Source organism: Aythya fuligula, chromosome 6 (genome assembly GCF_009819795.1).
Source record: "Aythya fuligula isolate bAytFul2 chromosome 6, bAytFul2.pri, whole genome shotgun sequence".
Lineage (NCBI taxonomy): Eukaryota > Metazoa > Chordata > Aves > Anseriformes > Anatidae > Aythya > Aythya fuligula.
This window is the reverse complement of record NC_045564.1, coordinates 17,476,540-17,500,085: the sequence shown is the minus strand read 5'-3', so window position 1 is coordinate 17,500,085 and position 23,546 is coordinate 17,476,540. Positions and strand designations below refer to the sequence as shown.

At 37.0% G+C, this 23,546-nt stretch overlaps 1 protein-coding gene across 1 annotated transcript; it reads right to left on the bottom strand.

Annotated features, from left to right (window-relative positions):
- Positions 1-1,723: 1,723 nt before the first annotated feature.
- On the bottom strand, positions 1,724-23,457 carry CIR1 (CBF1 (RBPJ) interacting corepressor 1). Its single transcript, XM_032190475.1, has 10 exons — positions 23,330-23,457; positions 22,277-22,371; positions 21,664-21,737; positions 20,089-20,102; positions 19,940-19,995; positions 19,530-19,578; positions 19,202-19,319; positions 5,882-5,988; positions 4,391-4,476; positions 1,724-2,735 (listed from the first exon to the last, which is right to left on the bottom strand). The coding sequence occupies exons 1-10, from the start codon at positions 23,399-23,401 to the stop codon at positions 2,006-2,008; spliced, it is 1,401 nt and encodes a 466-aa protein (XP_032046366.1). The 5' UTR covers positions 23,402-23,457; the 3' UTR covers positions 1,724-2,005.
- Between the last annotated feature and the right edge of the window lie 89 nt (positions 23,458-23,546).

Here is a 23,546-nt window from a genome sequence, read left to right as displayed (position 1 = left end):
CCCCGCGCCGGGCCCCGGGCCCCAGGCCCACCTGCAGGCCGGGGCAGGCCCAGCTGCACGACGGCCGCCTCGTCAGGCGCCGGCCGTTGCCCCTCGCAGCGGGAACGGGGAGGAAAGTGGGCTGAGGGAAGGGCTCCCTGCGAAGCCCTCAGGTGATGGTCTGTGAGATGGGAGCCTCCCAAACGGCACCGTCCTGCTTTAACTGCCACCCGCAACGGCCACCATCGCAGCAAACCCCTGCTATTTGCCGTGTTCCTGGGCAGAAAGGCCAGCTGTACGCAGCGTACACCTCAGCTACATGCAGACAAATACAGCGCAGGGCCCGCCACAATGCCTAAAAGCCTCGGTGTCGAGCTGCCCTTCCTTCTCCGGGGGGAAGTTGGTTGCATTGCTATTGGCAGCAGTGGGCAGATTCCTGTGCCGGTGCCACACAGCGACACCCAGACCGACCTGTAAGGAAGAGGTCTTTCTTTGGAGAAGAAGCACATTCCGTTACTTAGTTATTATTCTTTGTGTTTTTCATGCTGCATTTAACAGGAAAACGTTTCATGAGAATATGCCTTTTCCCCTATCACATTAGCCTGCCTATCCTCCTTCCCAGAGGGATAATATGTTCTTCACAAGAGATTTTGTTTAGATTGTTTGTATGGGCATTTTAGCCACCTCCTCCTGTTCCTTCTAAACCAGAGCTTTCACATACACATTAATATATGGCCTGACTCTACTGAATTGTGCACGCCCTTTAACTCCCAGCTACTTCATCAAGAACGCCTGGAGCAACCTAATGCAAAAGCATTTAAAAGAAGGTGACATCGCTTAATGGTTCACCCTTTCAAACTCATTCACATGTGCTTAAAAGATAAGCCAGGTCACTTCCACCATATATTATACTCCATGTGATATTGAAAAACTTCTGCATGACAGTTTTAAGAAGTAGAAGTGGACTGGTAATAAAAGTCCCATTTGTCCTGTCAGTGGAGGGGAAGAAACCTGCTCGTCAGATTACTAAGTACAGCGACACCTTTTCACCTGCCTACTAACATATTTCCATCTGTCACCCTGAACTGGCAAAGAATTCCCTTCACAATAAATACACAGCCTTATGAATTTGTACTGATTCAGAACAAATTCTGGAGAAGAAGGCAATTCTTACAGTTTTTAAAGAATAAGGAGTTTTATTATGAAGTTCATCTTTATAGTGTGTGCAGAAAATGACCAAGAATGGTCAAGAAAAATAAGTTCGTTTCACAAAACCAGGAAGATGAATATTTACATCGACTTTCTACCACAAACAATGAAATACCTGGAGCAGTTGCGGCAGTAAATATTCTTTTCATGTCTTGAGAGCTTATCGAACAATAACTTGACATTGTACTGACACATACCAACAGGGGTTCAAGATGTTTAGATAGCCCTGACCAAGCTGTACACGGCAGGAGGTCAAAAAAATGTTGGCTACACACTTATGTGAACTCTGTTTCTCTGTTGTTTTAACTCATGAAATTGATCTCTTACGGGGAACTTTAGGAAAAATGCTTCAGTATGAAAAAAACAACACAACCAACTCTACAATATGATGTCTTGATATTGGAAGCAGCGATTTTATCCAGTCCTATCTCAAGTGTTTGTTATCATTTAACATATCCCAGGACTCTTCTCAAATTACTCTCTGCTTCCCTTCACAGTTGCATCTAAAAACAAAAATTATCCTTGACAAAACAAAGAATATCACATACTGCTCTGAAATATTTTAAAACACTAAAATCAGGTCTTTGAATTACCGCATGTATACAAGAGATATTTGCCAACAAGTATATTTATACAGTAAGAAAAATACCATAATATTTGTCCTAATTTACAAATATTATAACATTAGATAAATGATGCTGTTGGCTTTATTTAGGAAATGCTAGTTACGGAGGTTGGAAAATGAACAGCAATATGTAATTGAGCCCTTGTTAAAGGTATTCATCAAAAAGGAGACATTTTTGTTTGCACCTGTCCCCTACACTATCTGTTTTTTTTTCCTCTCTCGGCTTCTGCTTCTACTGCGTCTGCTCCTTTCTCTATATTCCAGTTTACTGCAGTTGTCCCCGTTGCTCTCTCTGTATTTTTTCTCCTGTCTGTGCACATCTGTGCTGGGGCTTCTGGTTTCATTTTTCCTGTGCCGCTCTTCAGCTGGGCTTTCACTTGGACTTCTTCTTTGCCTTTGCCTACTGTAACTGCTGTGACTTGTGCATGGGCTTCTCCCTCGCCTCTCATCCACACTTTGGCTTCTCCTATCCCTCTCTTTTCTTTCAGTCTCTCTCTTGTTGGTGCTGTGGTATCTGCTTTTGGGCTTTCCTTCCCCCTCACAGGAGCTCTGTTTGTTGTTCTCCGCGGAACTATCTTGCTTTAAAAGTCTATACTTCTCCCTGTCTTTGTCCTTGTTACCGTGACTACTGGAGAGATCTTCATAAAGTTTTTCCTTCCTAGTCCTTGCCTTTCCTTCTGAATCACTGCTGCTAGCCTCTGAAAACTTGTCTTTTTTTCTTTTCTTAGAATACATCTTCTTTTGTGCTGCTTTATCTCTGCTGTCAGTCTCACTATCGCTGCTGCTTCCTGAAGACTCGCTGGAGCATGAGGAAGAGGAGCTCATCTTATGTTTCTTGTGTTTACTCTTGCTTTTTTTCTTTTGCTGCTTTTTCTTCTTTCTGTCCTTCTTTTTCTTTTTCTTCTCCAGACGATCCAATTTCCTTTTATTTTCAAAATAAAAGAGTAGTGCAATCAGACTTGTTAAGACACTCTAAATTACAGTCATTGTCTTTTAAAGTTGACTACTTCAGATGTCCTACACAGTAAATACACTATTTTCCATAAAAGCATGTTGATTTCAATCCTCTTTCAGCCAAGTATTTAAAATTATTTTAAGCTTCTAACCTTGAGCTAACCATAATTACAATATAATTTTGCATTTCCTTAATTTACAAAGAGATAAGTTTTAGCCTTATCACTAGGAATACATGTATTCCGTAGTGCTTTTTTATTGTCAATCTGCTCTTTTATTTGTGCATCTTCATAGCAGATTTTGAAATTGAAAAAAAAAAAAAGCAATTAGCATTAGCAAAAAGATGGAAATTGAGACTTTAAAGCCTACCTATGTCTCAGAGGTCTCCAGGCAAATAATACTGCTGTTTTCAATAACCTCTTCTGTCACAACTAGAAATTTTAAATTTCTAGCCACAATTACAATACTCTATCACTCACATGCATTCACTGCCATTCAACTACTTTTACCTAGCTTTCTATTTTCAACTCATTGCCTTCTGTGTTTATCCTCAGAAACTCAGTGACTGAACAGTGAAACTAGTTTCAGCGCACTGAAAAAAAAATCCTTTCAGACTCCTAACATCTAAAAGACCCACATACTTAATGAAGTTCAACTTTGAAAATATAAAGTTCTATAATTAATTGTGTTGGGGCAGCAGAAGTTCACAAATACTGCTTTAAGTTACTCAGACTACATACAAGTTCCTTACTTAAAATAAACATAATATGCACGATATTTTCAAAGAATGTTTTATTATATATGCAAATATCATATGTACCTACCCTACCCATGTACGGCTTAACCATACACCTATCTCCCCTTCTGCTCCCCATGTATACAACATGTGTTTTTAACCCAAAAGGCTGACTGCTGTTTTAACTAGTGATACCTGTATGAGATCTACCTGGCAGTAGTTCATACTTTTCATCTTAGAAACGCTCAGGTTATTTCAAGATAATGTTGCAAATTAACAGAGGAAAAAACTGTGAGTTGCCTGACGTACAAAGTCAGTAGGGTAGAAGCAAAGAATGAAAACCTCATTAACTTTTTATTAGAACTAGAGAAATACGGGGAGCTCCCTCTGCTGGCTTAGCTAAAGCAGCAAACTACAAAACCCTGATCCTAGAGCAGTGCTCAGCTAGGCCAACCATCAAGTTGACTTTAGCTGCACAGAAGAAGATGATGATAACAAACTTGGCCAAATTGTAAGCCAGTAAACCAGCACATACAATTTTTAATACCAGAAGAAGATACTGTAAGCAACAGAATGCAAAATAATATTTTTAAATACCAATTGTCAGCATTTTCAATGAACCAATTATTATTTCAGTATCCCAGTTAGAAATGAGGCACAATGCAAATGCAGCACAACTAGGTTAGAATGGATGTATTAAAACAGAACAGCTGGATTAAAAAAAATACGTTGCACAGTGCTATTTGTGGTCAAGTGTATGTTAAGCTAAGTGGATGTTCTGCTGTACCAATGGCATAGAAGAGTTACAAGGACAATGCTGCACAAGACAATGATGGAATCAGAACTACTGCCAATACTGATCCCTTCCCCTAGGTACCAACACTTACCTTAGAAGTTTCTGTTTTTGTTTGGTTGACAATGATTTTAAAAATTCAACTTCTGGATCATCATCTCCTTCACTTGCAACAAATTCCTAGGAAAATATTGTAGGACATTAATTTTTTGCATAAAAATAACCTCTTCATTCAGACTTCTGTATTAAAAGTGATGCATCTGCATGTACCTTATTTTTGCACAAGCACAAATATACTTGCATTACCAAGTCAGCTGAAAACTCTTTGGAAGACCGACATACTTGCTATAAGGAAAAAAAACACAAACCACCCACCCACATCCTATCTCAAAACTGAGTAGGTGCTATAATGTGGGGGATAAACATCAGAAGTTATTAGTAACATATGAAAAATCACTGCTAGAGAAAGAAACATTTCTGAAATAGTTAATAAAAATGAACCAATTTTGGAGCCCATATGATTCTCTAGGATAAGTCACCTCATTGTTACCATGCTTGGGTGAACAGGTAAGATGCTAGTCCTGCTCAAACCCAGAGTAATTTAGGCAAATTACTCTTCTATCTCAGTTTAGTCATTAGGAAAATGGGCATTAGCACATCTACCTTACCTGTTGCGTTATTAGTCTTTAAATGTTCATAAAGTGTCCTAGCAACGCAAAATACTGTAATCATACAATCTGCCTACAGTATCACAATCAAAGCATAGCTACTTTTAAGACCCTGAATTCTTCAAATTATGTGCATCTGGAACACTACAGTTCTCCACTATGATGTTTTTAATTTTAGCCACACTTAGGAGGGGAAAGAAGAAATAAAGATTAAAAAGCTCTTCCACATACACACAAAAAAACAACCATCACACCTAACATAAAGCAAACAGACTGGTATCTCAGTGATCCATTTAACAGTGCCCATCTGTTACATGTATTCTGGGGTGCATAGCTTTTTTAAATGCACGGGTACACACTGAATTGTTGATTTATTCCAGCATTTAAAGGACAGCTGAGGGCTGTTGTCCCCTCTCTATTTCAAACTTGGTCACTTGCTGGCTTGATTATCCTGCCACATGAACAAAGGTTATTTCGTTGTGGCTTGCACAATAAATATATATATATATATATATATATATATATTTTACACTTTACATTTTTATCAAAGCACCTCAACTAGAAGTGTACCTTGTGCAGTCTAAATAAAGACAACTAAATTTTTGCATTCTCAGAAATAACAGGTGTAACAATATTAAGTGGCAAAACCCGTAACCATTCTTTCATGAAAAATTAAATTTCTTGTCATCCAAATGAGGTACTTAATTTATTACATATAGTTTTTAAAAAAGTAACATGATTCACCATTCTGACTAAAACAGAGCTGGAGAACACAGTAAGTTTCTGGAGATTTTCTACTGGTACAGCTATTCAGCTTTCCTATGGATATGCATATTGGAAAACATTAAGTAGCAATTCACAAGCAATCACATTTAGATTTATAGACATTTTCAGCTTACTGGTAAAAAGATCATTACCTGTGATGGATCATTTGCGGTCAAGTTTCTCCCCAGTACATTTTGTTTCAGTGCAAACCCACTGTTTCTCATCTCCGCTATTAGCTCCGAGGGGTGCATTGATGGCCCTGTTCACAAAAATCACAGTTTGAATGTATCATTTATATCTCTCTACCTTTTTTGGACTCCACAGTAGGAATTCAGTTGAAGCTTTGTTAAGTAAAATCACAGCTAAATCAAGTCAATAATCTTCTGCTGAGCAAATAATCAGATATGATTTTCTAAAACAGCAGTCTGGAGATTCAGAATAGAAAATAATTGCATTTTTCTTTAAGTACAAGGGGATTCTCTTATGTAACTTTGTCATGTTGAAAACAATATATTTAGGTAAGTCTAGTAGTGTATTTCTACTACAGTACAAAAAACACAGGAAAACTAAAGAAACTAAACGATACAGTAAGACTTTTAAGTGTCTCCTCTCCCCTAAGACAATGGGAAAGTACACTGATAATATGCCACCAATAAGGCATTTTTCAAAATGACATATTTTTGAATTGACTTAAATGTAGCAACTAACTATCATTAGAAACTTGGTATATATATGGGAAATAAATACACAAAAAAGTTAATCTACGTCCTTACTTAGTTTAGTGACCCTTAAACAGGTCTCTGGGCGTTACTGTAAGTCTTCTCATGAGTTTCAGCTTCAAAATATGCAGTATGTTGCATTAGAGTAGATGTTTAGGATTAGGCACATCAGCTTTGCTTGGATTGTTCAAGCTTGACTGTGTCACTTACACATCCCATAACTCAATCTTTTGCTTTAAACGAATACTGCAATCAGCAAAACCTGAAGTAATTCTCTGATCAGTTGCTTTCTGTTCACCCCAAACATACCCTCTCTGGTTGGTCACATTAGTAAATTTCCATACCAGTTCATTCACTAGCCTTCCTGTCAATGAATTAGCAATACTGCATAAGATAAATCTAGTAGGTACAATTAGAAGCAATGTAAAACTGAGCATCAAATAGACGATTACCAATACTTCAGAGAACTAATTGCAAATGATAAGATTAACTTAGTCTTATGGAAAATATTGATCCCGCTTTGCGGTTTTAAGAGTTTCTTAGTTGTGGAGAAGAACAAAACTCATGAATTTTTAATGTGGAAAAGTATGAAAAGTGATTGGAATTTTTTATTATGGAAAATATGAAATAGTACCTTCTCAAAACAAGTCAGCTTCATCTTTTTCTTAGTTTTCCTGTATAACACTTTGTTCACAGAAACAAACAGGCCTTTATGTAAAACAAGACTGAAGAAGATAAAACTTTGGAAATAGTTTAAGGAGCCCCCGTGTTTCTTTACAAGTTTCTTATTTTACCAGGCAAAGGAATTTTTTAATGAGATACCTTTTAGTCTCTCCTTGAGTTTATATGATCTATTAAGTAGGGGCTTTTTTTTCCCCTGCACATACATTTTTAACAAAAGAGTTTTTTCTTTATATGTGTTACAGTGTAATTATAAGCTCACTGATGTTAATGAACATATATGTGTTCTTGCATCTACAGTTTTGCTTATTTCAAATTTAAAAGACTAATCAAAGAGAAGAAACAAAAGTTCCAGCTCCCTGGTGTACCTATACATGCTTGTTAACACACATGCGTGTGTGCCAAGTACAGAATCAAAACCAAGCCCTGTATGAGGAAGTTGAATGGAGACAAGTGCAAATTCTCAAAGAAAGATTTCACCATAGCAAAGAAATCAGAACTTTTGACCTGATCAAAGCCTGTATTCTCCCCTTTATTCAAACATGGGAAGAGCCACTGCCTAACAAAGAAAGGTAATTAACTCTGCAGGTATTTCCCCCTTGGTGTCTTGGGGCACTGTACACACTTTGAACTGTACTGTATAACTAACAATTCCCATCAGTGTGATTAGGTAAACAGAGAAACACAACTTGTCCAAATTTATACAGGAAATCTGCAAGAAGACTAAGAGGGAGCCCCTACTGTTACAGTCATGCACAAAGACTAGCGAACAGACGTGCACGAACAGACAGGCACGAAGGCATACCTGCCTACAAGAGCACAGCGCTAACTGATCAGGCATTCTTTACTCACAACAGCACTGGAAAGAGATAAGTAAAGTCATTTCCTCTTTTACATAAAAAGCTAATCTCAATGCACGATATTACTGATGTTTGTGCTTTTCTGTCCAACTGACAGCAGTTGTGCTTTAAAGCACAGACCAGCAGATGGGAGCAGGCCTGTGAGAGGCCTGCTCAAGCCCGGATCCACCACACAACCACACACAAAGCTCTGAGTTAGTTTCCATTTGCTTTTTAAGAGGTGAAATCAGCACTAGGTTTAAAAAACAAACACACATACTAGGTATGCTTAAAAGGAAAGCAAACTAGGCTAAAAATAAATTTATGAGTTCTGCTTCTGTGCTTATTAATGCCATCAGGGAAACACATTCATGGCTCCATCTGCTACATTTTAGTTGCAAGATGGTACTACGATAACAAGGACAGCTAACGAATCACTGTTACTCCTCTTTTCTGCACGTATACAAGCTACATTAAACATACCCACAGAACCCTGTGACTAAAGTGGTTTCTGAATCAAGTTATTTCTGTTTTGGTCTCCCTTTAATTGTGGCGAGGGAACAGTAATTTAAATTCATCCTGGCTTGTAAGGAAATGCCTCCACAAAGCTTTTTTACATACATTAGTTTTTCTATAACCAAAGGGTTCAGAAAACAACAGAAAATAAGTCCACCCCATAAATGAAAGTACAATAAAAAACAAAGTCCTATTTTACAACCCTTCATGCGCAGACTGGGGCCAGGCACAACCCAAGCAGGCCAGTTTGCTTTGTAGTAGTCTTAAAAGCTGTGGGTGACAATGTGTGAGCAAACAACCACACTCCTTTCCACACTATAAAATTAAGTAGGATATTTCTCCTGGCTAATACAAACAAGGAAGACAAAAACAGTAAAAAACAAAACCAAACACTGAACCTCACATAGCATGTCTGAAAAAAATTATTCTCAGAAGTGTCCTTGGCTTATTAGGAGCTAAAGCTAAAACTGTGGAGCCACCAGTGTGCTTTCAGGTAGAGGGCATCTTCCTTTCATTGGTGTGACTGGCTGTGGAGTCGTGCTTGTTAGAGACATGACGGTGTCCACTGTGATCAAACTGTTTACTTGGTAAGCCAAAGAGGTAAATCCTTTCGGTTTATCATTGATTTATGACTACACTTACAACATCACCCTGCAAGATCTTCAGACAAAATCTGAAGTCAACTATAGCTATGCATCTTCCTTCAGTTAAGTTCTCATTAAATAAATAAAATATAAAAAAAAAAAAAAACCAAAAAAAACCCAACCCTGTATGGTTTAACATGGTAAGAACAGATAGTAAGTTTAAGTTGAGGGGCTCTTGGCTAAGATATTGGGAACTGATGCTAGCTAGGTATTCCTTGAACAGCAAGGAATATGATTCCAAGGAATCATTTATACATGAAGGTAGAAAAACACTGTGTACTGTGCAAACTGACGCCCTCATATACGTGTTTCCTTATAGACTTGTGAGATGGTCTGTGAAGAAGCTCGCTGAATCATCTCATGCAGGTGAAAAGGTCTGGAGATGACATTGTGTCATGAGTTGACAGCAATTTAGATACAGGAATCCTGTAAAAATAGCTGATTGCTAGGACTTCTAACAACTAGTCTTTCAGCATTCATCCATCAGCTAACTAAAAATAAGTTCAAAGCTATAATGTTTCATCATCTGTTTCTTATTCTTTCTGAAACAAGTCAAATACAGTACCTTGCTATTTTTGAATATGACTATGTGTCAAGCTTATTTTCTGGAATTTACATTTTGATAGGAAAAAAAAAAACTAAAACTTTTCCAGATGACACTTGTTTAAAACTGAAACATTTATCTTTTGTAAAATCCAGTCTCAGAAAAGCTTTTTGCCACATATTGAAATTAATTGTATGCTGATATCATACTTATTTTTGTGCGTTAAGACATGTTGTTAAGTTTTCTGCAGCTACAGGTACTTAAAATTATATTAAGGACTTGCACAGGCTCCATAAATAAAGACTCACAAAAGCATTTTAAAAATATTTTTTCATGGTCTTTACAATTCTCAAGGAATAATGTTTTCAAGCAAACAGGCTACAGTTTATTCCTGCTTCTTACTTCTCAGAGAAGTTCTTAATGCATTAATTCTTTCTTCTTTTTAAGATAGCATTTAAGGAAAACATTGAGATAGTTCAGTTGACTCAGAGGTGGGGCATTAAATCTGGAAGCTCAAACCACTCAATGAAGAGTGAAAAGAGGGTTTTTAGTCTTCATCAAGTACAACCTGAGTGCAACCTTAGCTTGACAGCTGTTGGTGCATCCCTACAATATTCATACAATTAAATAAATAGAAGAGCTGTAAATAGAATTTTTCTGAAGCGTATGTGAGCATCAATTATACTGAATTGCAGAAGGATATCATACCAAGATTTCTACAACATTTTGTCAATTTGCTTTTATAACAAAGAACACTCCAATTTCTTATCGCACTTAACTGAGATCAATTTAACAGAATCAATTCTGCTTCTATTAAACAACCAGGGGGCAATATAATTCTGGATTTCAATTACTAAATGCCTAGCTTACAGCAAGCTCTCCTGCCCCACATCATTACCCCCACTCTCAGCCCAGAAATGAGAAAAACCTATAGCTGAAACTCATTTTCAGTTCTGTCTGTACTTCTCATGAAGCTGTGTGTGTAACACTTTGTTGTTGCCAAAGTATTTCCTCTAATGAGCATGGGCAAAGGACTCCTCTTGGGAGAACAATGCTAGCTGTAACACACCATCCAGCAGACCTCCATTAAAATGTCTAAAGCACATTTTTCAAATTACCCAACATTAGAGAACAGTATGTTAAAGCCTCTTTTCATAACAACTGTGATTAAATACCACTTTTTCTACAACAGTTTCAGTGGCAGGAAGGACAGACAATAATATTGTGATTGCCAGTATCACTAAAAATAGCGCTTTTACATCTATCTACTCATGATGCATACTCGACAGTATCTCCTCGATTTATTGATAAAAGCTTTCACTGCCGTCACCAGTACAGATAACAAACTGAAGTAGTCTTTGCAATCAATTAATTTTCTAACTAGGTTTTTATCATGGAATACATATGGAAAACAAAGAGATAAGAAGCACTAATATTGTAACCAATATGCCCACCTGCAGCAAAGGAAATTATAGCAACCAGTTGCGCTTACATAGTGGTTGCTGTTATGTATTGTTACAAATTGAAGTAGACTATTCAATTAAAAATACAGAAAAAAAGGAGTAGATTTTTCATGGTGCCATTTTAATTACAACTTTTAAACCTTCATTTTAACTAATGCTCATTTTGTGTCTCATCAAACCGGAATATGCAGAATACATTTGGAGTTTTGTAGAGCTTTCCTATGCCAAGAACGCATTCTGGTGTGGGATATCTTCTAGTTTACAGATGTGATCATTTTCAAAATATCACATCATACCATTCGACATCTCATGATTTCCTAATGGAGAGGCAGCTCATATGAACATAAATGTGAAAAAGCACACTGGCTGATATGCTAGCCATTCAGCAGTATACTTTGCACTCAGTATACGCCCCTCTATCAATGTTTAAAAAGTCACCTATGAATCAAGGACAAGATACTCTTGTATCCTTTATAGACTTATCCTTTATAGCCACGTAATTTTTGTTAACAAAGTAGGCCTAAGCATGTTGTCATCATTCTTTCTTACATGCATCTTGGACAGTATGATGCCATAACTCTTCCAAATTGAAATTTGATTTTCTATGTGACAACAATATTAAAGTCATGCTCTGCTGTTGAATTGATCGATCAAATTGGCAACTACCACTCAGACTTTAAAACCCCCTCATTAGTGATCCTTAAACAAAACAAACAGGATTTTATTGAATTATCCATTAAAGATGAACTGCACATCCTAAGCTCACACATGACACAACTGAACTGCAAACAGCTCTTTCACGTTAACTAGGTGTTGGAAAACCATGCTGCTAGTGGGTTTTAGCTTAGCACACCATCGCAAGGAGGATTAATATATTCTGAATTCAGAATGTTACCTTCTCTGTGTGGAAGCAAATGCCTAACATTTGGATACGAGGCTTTTTAGGTTTTCTTCAAAACAGAAACTAATTTTCGAATTCGCATGGACAGGCTTGTCAATAACATATCCATACAGCTTTTGTGCTCTCCGCGCAGTTTGATATGTTATTTTGCAGATGACATAAAATGCACTGAGCATAATCACACTGCATCTTGTGTGAATTTTTATGGTGGTTATGACAGAGATAAGAATAGACGTTTCTTATTTATCTAAATGACAAGGAGTTATCATCATAATTATGTGACCATGATCCTTGTCTTGAAGAACCCAGCAAATTTATGCTGCCTCCACTAATTCATAACTGAAAATTTTTACTGATAATTTTTCCATCCATTTCAGAGATGACTGCATTCAGACCATATTTACACTTCAAAGCAACTGCTCCAGTTGGCATTGAGAGAGACCAATGAATGCAAAAACTCTGGCTTTTAATTAGCTTTTCTTCGAAGTAGCTGCAGTTTAGCTGAATTTAACACTTTGCCATGCTTTTGTCATAGGCTATTTCAGAGAATCTTGAATTTCCTTTTTACTTTTTTAAGAAGTAAAAACCATTTAACTTATCAAGCTGCTATAGCAATCCATATTTATCACTCAAATGCCAAGCAAAAGGCTTCTAATAGAAATCTGTATTTTATGCATTCACACCAAATACAGAGGCTTCTTCTGAAGCATAAATGGAGGATTATTCTAAAATGTGTCAGTTCTTGAACTATGTGGAGATTTTGTTAGGGCTCCTACTGTTCACAATCAAAGGTCTCAGCTGCAGATCATAAAGGAAAGTTTCATACACTATGCGTTTCTACAGATGACCATTAATACAAATGGTCACAGTTAGCATATTCAAGTACTTTCTCTTTGTTAATACAGATTCAAGAGAACACTTCAATCCAGTCCTGCGTTCCCAATACAATGTAAATTTTTATCTGTTGAAAAACAAAATGGTACCATACTTGTCACTGAAAAAAATGGAGTGAGATTACAGACATAATAATATATGCTTAGATTTCATTTTTCCTGGCTCAATATGGTTGATAATTTCAACATTTACTGTAGAAAGGAATTTTACACCCCAAAAAGCTTCAGATCATCAAGTGACAGACACAACCCCAATTAGTTCAGGTATACTCAAAAAAAAAAAATTATTGGCATTAACTGAGGTGGCTTTTTTGTTTGTTTTGTTTTGGTTTTGTTTTTTCTTCAAAAAAATCTTGGTAGAACATCAGGCTCTGGATATCCAGTCACATTTTTATTATTATTTGTCTGAATTATCCTTAACATTTAAATCATTTTACAGTACTTGCTTTCACTGTAATTTCACTGGAAGAATTATGTACAGAGCCAGTTGATTGCAAAATATTTGAAGGATTTCATACTAGAGAAGGATGCCCAGAACTTTCCAGGATTAGGTTTCCTAGGCCAACATTTTTTATTTTTTTTTAATGTTAGTATCTCACTAACTAGAGCATTCATAAAACTACCTCCCCATCTGAGACTACATTTCATAATGTAGTAATGCCTTTTTTCATAAGAAAGTAATAAATTGTTTCCTAGCAGTTTTTTGTTGTTCTTGTTGTTCAAAACAGATATAATTTAAGTTGTAAGTGTTTAAGCTTTCATATTTTTATTTTTATTTTTTTTAGCAATTTCTTCCATCTGCCTCCTTCAAAATGGAAGAAGAAGATAGATTGCTTGCACGAAAAAAAAAAAAAAAAAAAAAAAAAAGAGTATTTAGTTCACCCAGCCAGGGCAGTTACAGGCAATGTTGAAGTGAATTAACAACATTACTTCAAAAACTTTTTGCACATAAAACCTATGAGTCCCTGTTCTAATAAAGTCAAAGGTTTTTCAGGCCTCACACACAAAAATTATTGAAAAGCACAACAAAACAGATGTTGCTGATTAATAATTTTTAAAAATGTACAGTCAAACTTTCAGAGGCTACTGACGTGTTTTTCTCCTGGTACACATTACATATTTTACACATGCATATACATGCAGTTGCACAAAGTCAGCACCACAACAGGTATTTTCATCGTCTGAACTTTGAAAGCTACGATTCTATCAGTAAAAAAAAAAAAAAAACCAACAACAAACTGTAAATCAGTTTAGCCCAAAGCAGCATTTTGATTGCCTAATTTAACTTTGCAAAGGAGAAGTAAATCTTATAAGTTGGTCTCTGTAAGCCTCACAGCTGGAGCATTCTAACACTACTTTGCAGTTTCCAGTGATCAAAGTAAGTTACTTTATATCTAAAACTAAGAATTTCATAATGGAAATAATGCAACACCAGGGGGTGCAGTTATCATGAAATAATTACACTCCTGGGAGATTACAGACAAGGCTGTACCCCAGGGGTGTGATTATCCCATGATAACCACATCCACTGAAATTGCCTTATTGCAAAAATAATCTCTATTCACTGGTGAGATATTATTCAAAAGGCGCTTTTTTAATGGTAAGATTATTATTTTTTTTTCCAGTATGAATTACGAGCTAGATTAGTAAAGCAGTCCCAGAAGCAAAATAACCAAGCCACCAAGCCTAAGTTAAGGTACTGGTGGTAATTATTTTTCTGTTTGTTGGAGCGCTGCAGTGTATTTCAGATCCCAAAAGATAGTGGCCTTTTTTCCTCGTAAAACAGAGTTGTGTGCCAAGCATGCATTAACCTGCAGCAGTGCCACCTGAGCAAACCAAAGTCAACTGCTCTTTGCATGCAAGTTACTCAACACTAAAACTGATTGGCGATTGCTGCTGTGGTTTATGTGACAAGAGGAAGATCGCAATGCAGTCGTCACATAAGATAAATTCGATGACAAGTATCTTTCTGCTGAAACAAGAGAATTGCAGTTTGTAGAATTTATGGGAAAGAAAAAATGGTGGTTATTTATGATGCTTGAAAAATTATAAATAGGAGATGAATAACTCTTTCCTCATGAGGAAAAAGAGCAAGAGCTTTAGGTAATGCAATTCAATTTGACACAGAAGTTTCATTTTCATTCATTTTTAACTCAACCATTTCCCTTGAGGCTGAAAAAAAAGCCTGAGCCCAGATAAGATATTTTACTTCGCTCTCTTCCTGGAGGAGGAGAACAGTAGAACAAAACACATACTGCGCTTGTGTTAATTGCTCTTCAATATCTTCTTTGCCTGTAGAGATGTCAAAGGAAACAATGCTGGCTATTAGAAGTCATGTGTACAGTTCTCGTATTAGTAGTAGAAGAACAAAGTAGAAAATTTTTTGAAGCACCTTCTAATGGCAGACTACTCTGGAAAACTTCTGTCAACAAACAAAAAAGGCAAAAATGCTGAAATGCAGGAACTGTGCTTTTTGGCAGCTCACCATACAAACCTCTAATTCACTGTTCTGCTCACATGCTATTTCTTTCCCTTTAACATGAAATACTCATTTGGTAAAACAGCTTCTGCATTACTTAACTTTTCATTCAAATAACGAGTCCAAGTCCTACCGAAACTTACTGATTTGGGCATTTAAAGATACAAATTACCCCCTGTGCTTTTATTAAATTGAAGATGCCATTCAAAGAAGATCTTTGAATGTCGGGTTTTTGGGGGGAAGAAAAGAAGGATGGGGAATGACTGCTGCTTTTGCAGTTTTTAACTCAGTAATTTAGTTTTCCTAATAAAGCAATTTTCACATCATTTTCTGGGAAGAGCTTTTGCTTTTAACCAAGGAAAAAGATGAAAGTTTCCCTCCTATTAGGTGAGTGCCAATCCTTTGTAAATGCATCAAGATTTGTTAGCAATACTGTGGCCTACCACTGTTTCCTTTCCAGATTAATTAGCTGTTCAGTAATGTTCCTGAGAGCAGTGACCATTCTACAAAGGAGATTTTTAAAGACTTCAAAGTTATTGCATGATGCAATTCAGACATGAATCCAATTAGTATAAAACTACTCACATTTGGGTAAATGCGGGAAGAGAGCAGCGAACAAGACAAAGTTATCTACCTTCCTCTGCATTAGGTGTGCTTCTCTAAAGCAGAACAGCAAGGTTCAGAAGAACATATCTCTTAGAAGCCTTCCACAGGGAACCCACACCATTTCTCACAAGATACTTCTCAAGAAATCAGCAATGTCAATGGGCATCTAGTATCAACTGTACTACCACAAGGTCAAGGGATTTCAAGCACTGACTACTTTGGAATTTGCTACCAGCCAGGATGATTTGTGGTACGTGGACTAGCACCTTCCAACACTGTGCTGATGCATGGTATGTTCTAACAAGGGAGAAGGATTTTCAAAGTTTTAAGAAACCTAACCTAAAGTTAGGTAGTGTGACTACCAAGCATTGCCTAGAAAAAAAAAAAAAAATCAGTTAAATGAAAAAAGAATCATTAGATCATCTTTTTTTTAGGATGACAAGACTACAGATCAGAATAAGAGCTACTAAGTAAATAACTTCAGAGCAACAGAACTCTTTTCAAGGACCCTATCTAAAAATTCCAAAGATACACCTTTAAAAAACAACCAACAAGCCTGTTCCTTACACAGCAGTATTTTCTACAGTTCTAGCCAATCAAAAAAGAATGGTGTGGCAACAGATATTTTCGAAGTACTGTAAAATAATCAGAAAAAAAAATTAGAAATTTAGTCTAGAGACATAAAAGCAGAGCTTGAAGAAGTGTGTTTTACAGAAGAACAGAAGAAAGTTCTTAGAGGTGCAGACTGATTCAGCATTAGGGCTAATAAAAAAGCATTGGGTAGATGTAATGAAAGGATACAAAGAGCAATAAAGAGAAATAGTCAAAGCCAAGAATATCTGGGGAGGGGGGCATTGATCAGAACATGTCAGAATGTTTTTTTTTGTTTTTTTTTTTTTAGTAGTACAGTGTCTTGTTATGAAATAAATAAACACTGCCCTGACAGACTGACTGACTTTCAGTTTAGGTTAACTTTACAGAGCTGACTGAAGATCCACAGCACAGCAAAGACACTTACTCCCATTCCAGACAACACAGGACTGGTTTCAGGGTTCAGAAAATACTATTTATATGAGACAAACTTAATCTGTCCTGTGCATAAGTTACGAGTCTTAATAGAATCAGTGAATTCAGTAACTTGTATTCTCACTAAACTGTGTGCTTCGTTTACACTCATGCAAACTAAAGAAGTCCCTAAAGGTGCATAATTTAGCTTGTTTTTAAATCAGATTAAGATTTAGAAAAGCTGATGAAAGGATTGCATGCCTGAGGTCAGAAAAAGCAGACAACCTTTTTACTGCTGATCTAATTAATGATATTACTACTTCCTATAAGCCTTTTATCTGCTATTAAATCAAAAGTTTGTAATTGTTTAACGTTACTACTAGTGGTTTTACATATAGTTTGCCTGAAAGAAAGGAAGAGAAAGTAGTAGTATCATCACAGCTGATTGTTTAAATCCAAGAACAGTGTCTAACAAATTATATATATACAAATCCTGATCTGTCACCCGCCCCTACTTGCTGAAATCTTTCCTCTCAGCCTGTTAAGAAGTCTGTGCTCAGCATAGCACACTGTCGTATAAGTTCCAGCGTCGAAAATGTTAGGTCATTTGCACAGTCTGAGAACATATAAATAATTTTACAGCTCTTTCCTTCATACAAAATTCATCATGTGCAACCTCTCTTAGGCTTACGTATGGCTGTTTGGGAAGCTAACTAGAGACAATCTCTCTCAGTAGGAAACACCCACGCAGTCAAACTTTGCCCGCATCTAGATAATTAGTTTGGTTAGGTTTGAAGCAAGTAGTTAGCCTTACATTGACACTGCAAAGTGTCCATTTTACACTGTTACAAATGATGAGTCCATTCCCAAGTTTGTGCAAGTATGCACAAATGTTTTCAAATTTCCCAGCCAAGCGATCCTAAAAATTGCCCACATAATTTGAACTGAAAGAAAAAGTTCTGCAGCACAAAAGCATATCTGACACCTACAGCTGCACCATGTAATTCCGCCACCACCAAATGCTCCAAGCACAGTTTCTTCTAAGATAAGAACAAGGTAAGAAAATGATTTAATGTTATAACCTATTGAATATAAAGGCTGTGAATGTCAACTACAGGATTGCTAATACAATGGTATAATCATCAGACAATGCCTAAAAGCAGAGGAGTGTAAGAGACACTATTTCCTTTAACTTAAGTCTTCTACGTTTCATCTCAGAGAAATGACATATCTAGGTGGTCTAATTCTGAACGGCAATATTGTTGGTAGGCTAAACATGTAATAAAACTAAGAGCTACTACATAAAATAGATAACCTGAGAAAAAATGGAAGAAAAATAGATGTTATCAAGTGTGCAACTGTAATGGTATCCCTACAAAACTGAATACACATGGCACGTGATCTTAAAATGCAAAACAAGTCTGAAGACTCACCTATGTTACCAGGTGTTTCCTAACAAACCACAACTTTAAGAATATCGGAAGTGTTACAAACTTGAGTCAACTTATAACAAACTACTGTAGGCAAACAACATTCAATTTGAATGTTTATATCCATCCACTTCTTTAAATTTAATCTAATACTAACAGAAAACTCATAAAGAGAAACAAAAAAAAGTAGTTCCTGAAGCAACAATAAGACAGCTGAGAAGAAACCAGGCATTTGTAAAGATGGTTTTGTCCATATTAAAAACAACTACATATATTTAAAAAAAAAAAAAAAAAAAAAAAAAAAAAAAAAAAACTCTCCTTTCTCCCCAGATGATTAGCAAAGACATCCTGCCACATTACAGATTTCCAAGCAGTTTGTCCAAATCTGAATTTCTGAACTGGGACAGTCTTTGACAATATGGGGTTGTTGGTTTTTTTCTGTTTGTTTGTTTTGTGACAGATATTGTCAATCTTATATAAACAATTTAATGGCAGCTTCTGAATTTTTGCCACAGATAGAATTAAAGGCAACAGTGTTTACAGATTCTTTTTAAAATGTGTTACTAATTAAACAATTAGATCCCTAGCTTTTGAAGTAATTTGAAATTGGGGATAGCACAGTTGAAATAAAGAAGCATTTTCCCCATTTTATTAACCCTTTCAAATAAGATAAACTTAAACCTTCCAAAATACACCTGATGATTTTCCCCAAAATTTCTAACCAGACCCTTTGAAAGGCATTCACTGCCTACCTGAACCATCGCTGGAGACTGAACTCGCGTTAATTCCAGAAAGGCCAAATAAAGGACATTCTCGATCAGTGTTTACATGACCCCACTTGTGGCATTTAATACATCTCACATTCCGCACCTAAAAGGAAAACAAACAAACAAACCATAATTTACCTAACAATTCAACCTAACACTTAAAGAAATGTACATGTTATTAGGCGTAAAAAAAGCTTTTAAACTCACTGATAAACAGATGATAAAATTAAGAGAGTCCATGTGAATGTTCTGCGGTTAGATAATATTTGAAATATACCCAAGACATCCACAGAGTGAAATTTATGTAACTTGCCTGGATACCAAATGGTTGATCTCTGATATTCATATCATCCTTAGCATATCTGTTACACAAACACAAAAAACAAACATATTAAATTCACTTTTTTTTTTTTTTTTTTTTAAATCATCACATACAAAACTACTTTGAGACCTCTTATTGTTAAGTGTACCTATTTCAGAGATATGCTTCTGGTAAATGTTGGCTTTAATGTATTTTCAAACACGGACATAAAATTCAAACAAAAACTAAGCTGATCAAGGAAATGGTTCCAGGTTTAGAGGTTTTACTAATTAACTGTGAGGAAATGGAAGGGTTACACATACAACCTGCTTAAAAAGAGTAAGAAGTAAGAAAAATAAGAAGTTATGGAAGGTAAATAGGAAAAAATATATATTTCTTTGGACAAAATTGAGATATCTTACTTTTCTCGAGGGGCGACTTTTTGCCATTCAAATTTGTATTCAGTCTCTCCTTCTTGCTATAAAACAGAAAACACAGAAAGTTTGATTTAAAAAAAAAAAAATAATAAAGTAAATAGGTAGAAAGCAAAAGAAATGGTGTAATGAAATACCTCTTTAGCTTCCTCTTCAAGTTTTCAGAAATCATGAAAAGAAAAGAGATGATACATTAATTATACATTTAAAATGCAGCTGTCACCTAATCTGGAAACAAAGTATTTTACGGTTTATACTAATACAATAGCACAAATACTCAGAAAGTAACATAAAGTAAATAGAGCACACTAATAAATAATCAGCTTCTAGTACGTGCAGTTACAAATCCTTTGAAACCAAATCTTCTTAGAATTATATTGCTTTGATATAGAAGCACAAAAAACTTTAGAAGTTTGCCAAAGCAACATTATACCATCAGGCAGCAGAAACGTCCTGGAGTTGGACTCTACAATGTGAAGTTTTCTTTGCTTTTCAGAGAGAGAAGGATTTGTTTCACAGTCACTTCGTCTGTCATACCAGTTATACAAGGAGTTGCCCTGGTAGGTTATCATTAACTTTATAGTCAACTCAATTGGAATTTAATAGATGAAGCTTAGTAGAGAAACCTAACCTAAATTTATCAAAATAAATTAGTGCCTCCTACAGTACAGTACTCTGTTAAAATACGTTTTTTCACTAGCCAATTCATGAAACTGAAATTGCAATTTATGAAAGGTTTTCCTCTGACAAAGTTTAACATGATTCCTAGCAGGCATGGGCTTACTGCAAAACAGGTTCAATTTATATTAAACTCAATTCTTTGGTTAAAAGGATCTCAAAAATACCCTAAAAGCTACTTAACAAAAACTACTGTGTCAATCACTGTGTCAGTCCCATGGGCCCATACTTACCAGTACAGCTTCATGTTAAAAGTGTCATATTTAAAACTTTTAAAAAATTAAAAGGTCATATTTCAGTAAATATGATGAAAATATTAAATATGATGAAAATAAATATTTCAGGCAAATATGATGAAATATTTTGGCTATATTATTGCAGATAGAATTATATATATATATTCAAAAATAAAAATTCAGAAATTCAGCTCAGTGGGGACAGTAATCAGTAACTCATATTTATGAATCTACTAAACATAGTCACAGACCCACCAGAGTTGGATCATTCAGTATTTATTTCTTTATAACACTTCAGCTAATTAACTTCTTGATATCTCCCATGCCTGACATGGATCAGGCTGAATTTTGAGCAGATCTTTTAAGCAAAAGTGACCTTTCTGTTTCTAAAAAGGAGAGCAGGCCAAACACAGGTTTGTGTAGTCTGAGTTACTGTGTTGGTAAGGTCTAGTTCCTGCCCCTCATGCAATGACTTTGTAATTGGTTAGAGAAACACCTTTAGTCAAGGACTGAATTTCTGCTGTTGCCATAAAAGTTATTTTATCTTTTTCTTCTCTTCACATTGAACTGCTGCTTAAAAACAATTTCTCAGTTTAGGAGGAATCAAACTATTATTACAACAAAATTATTAAATAGTATGCATCTCCACATATTCCCACAGGAAGAACTAAAAACTATACCTTCTAGCATTAACTCGCTTTGAAAATGTTATTTTAAAATATAAGACACTATGCTTGTTTCTTTGGAGTGATTTTAGCTTTGCAACACTGTTTGCTCACAGTCAGGAAACCAGAGTACCTTTCTTTGCTCCAGGTGGGGCCTCATACATGAAATTAAGACCATTCTTCACACGCTCATCACCCATAAGCAATCTAAATGAAAAAGACAGAGTTTGTAGTGTTACACACAAAACATTCACATTCGTATTAATTATTGAAGAAAAAAAAAGAAAGAAATGTGCAGCAGGAAATTGTGATAGCAACTTGAAATTTGTCATTTGTTAATCTGAGCACCAAATGTTGAATATCAAAAGAACTGAGAGACCAGTCAACACTTCTGTATGCTCCACTGCGTACCAAAGATCACGCATTTCAAACACAACTGAAACACAATTCTGTGTTCACAAAATTATGGAAAACAGATTCCTGTGTGATCAGAGTATGTCACTGTACAAGGTTACTTGCTGTTCTGTTCAATGTAGCAGATGTTAAAAGGAAAATGAGGACCCACATAAACCTTTTGAAAGAAGTTCTTGTGACTTCTGCTTAAACAGATAATAACACACAAGTCACTGACCTCACTTACGGTCAGTGGCGGACAGTCTGTGAAATAACTTACACTCAGATGACCTTCGCTGTCATGAAAAGAGGAGGTGGAAGGAAGAAGCATGTGACGGTATGCCAATTCTCACCTGTTATCATAGGATTCCTGTTCTTTAAGATACTGTTGCATTAATTCTTCTTGTTTCTTTTTATCATATGATATTTTCTGTTCTGCCATCCATACCTAGTAAAAACAAGTCAGTTTCTACTTTAAACAAACAAGAACTTACTGTAAAGATCCATGTACAACTACATCACTTGTTTAGTCTACTGTAAATTGACTTTGTATAAAAGATAAGCTGAAACTTCAACAACATTTCAGAAATAAAACGTGGAAAAGTTTAGGAACACAAATGGAAAGTAAGCTCAGAAAATGCCCTGGGCTTTCCCATACTGACACCCTGACACCCAAGGCTCAGGGCAGACCCTGATCGGACCCCAGCTTCTCTCAGGAGCTCTGGGAATGGTGACATTTTTTCTTTTGGGGATGAAATCTCAGCAGCCAGGTCAGACAGCAGGGAAATACTGGGAAAAGGAGAGCACACGGTGCCAGGAGGGGGGCTCCCTTGTTGGTGTATGGTGTTTATTTATCAACGGAGATGCGTGTTCAGGAAGCGGAGCCAGGGAAAGAGAGTTACACAAGCCTGTGAGGAAGTCTCAAACTGCAACTATTTTTAAGCTTTTTTTCTTGCCTTTTCCTCCCCCTGTTTATTAACACTTGCTTTTCCAAACCAAAATCATCAGCTTGAAAAGATAACACTGAGGACGGCGTTGCCATGACAGGTCAGTTTATGCCACGGGAGACGTTCATTAGAAAGCGAGAACACCAAAATCAACGCGAATCGCTTCTGAATGTCCAGTTAACGCCTGATTTCAGCCGGCAGCGGTCTTTCACGCTGCGGATCTCCTGGGGGCGTGAGCTCGAGTGTAGCTGCCCGACCCCTCCCTGCTCCTCCGAGCCGCGGGGGCAGCCCCGACCCCGCCGGCCCCCAGCTCCCTGCCCCGCTGCCTGCGGCCGCCCCCCCGAGCCCCTGCACGGCTCCGGAAAGCCCCGGACACCACGGAGCGAAGCGCTCGGGGCACGGCCGGGCCTCGCCGCCGGGGCACCAGCTCAGCCCCCCCCGGCACCCCTCACCCCTCACCTTCTTGATGTTGGACTTGGAGGCGGGGTGGAAATCCTTCTTGCACATGAAGTTGGCGAACGACTTCCCCATGGCTGCGGCTGCGAGAGGGGAGCCGCGGGCTGTCCGCACCGGGCCGGCTGCGGGCCTTCCGGGGCGGGCGGGCCTTCCTCTTCCTTCTCCTCCTCCTCCTCCTCCCCCCCCGCCGCGCTCCGCTCCGCCCCGGCCGCAGAGGCAG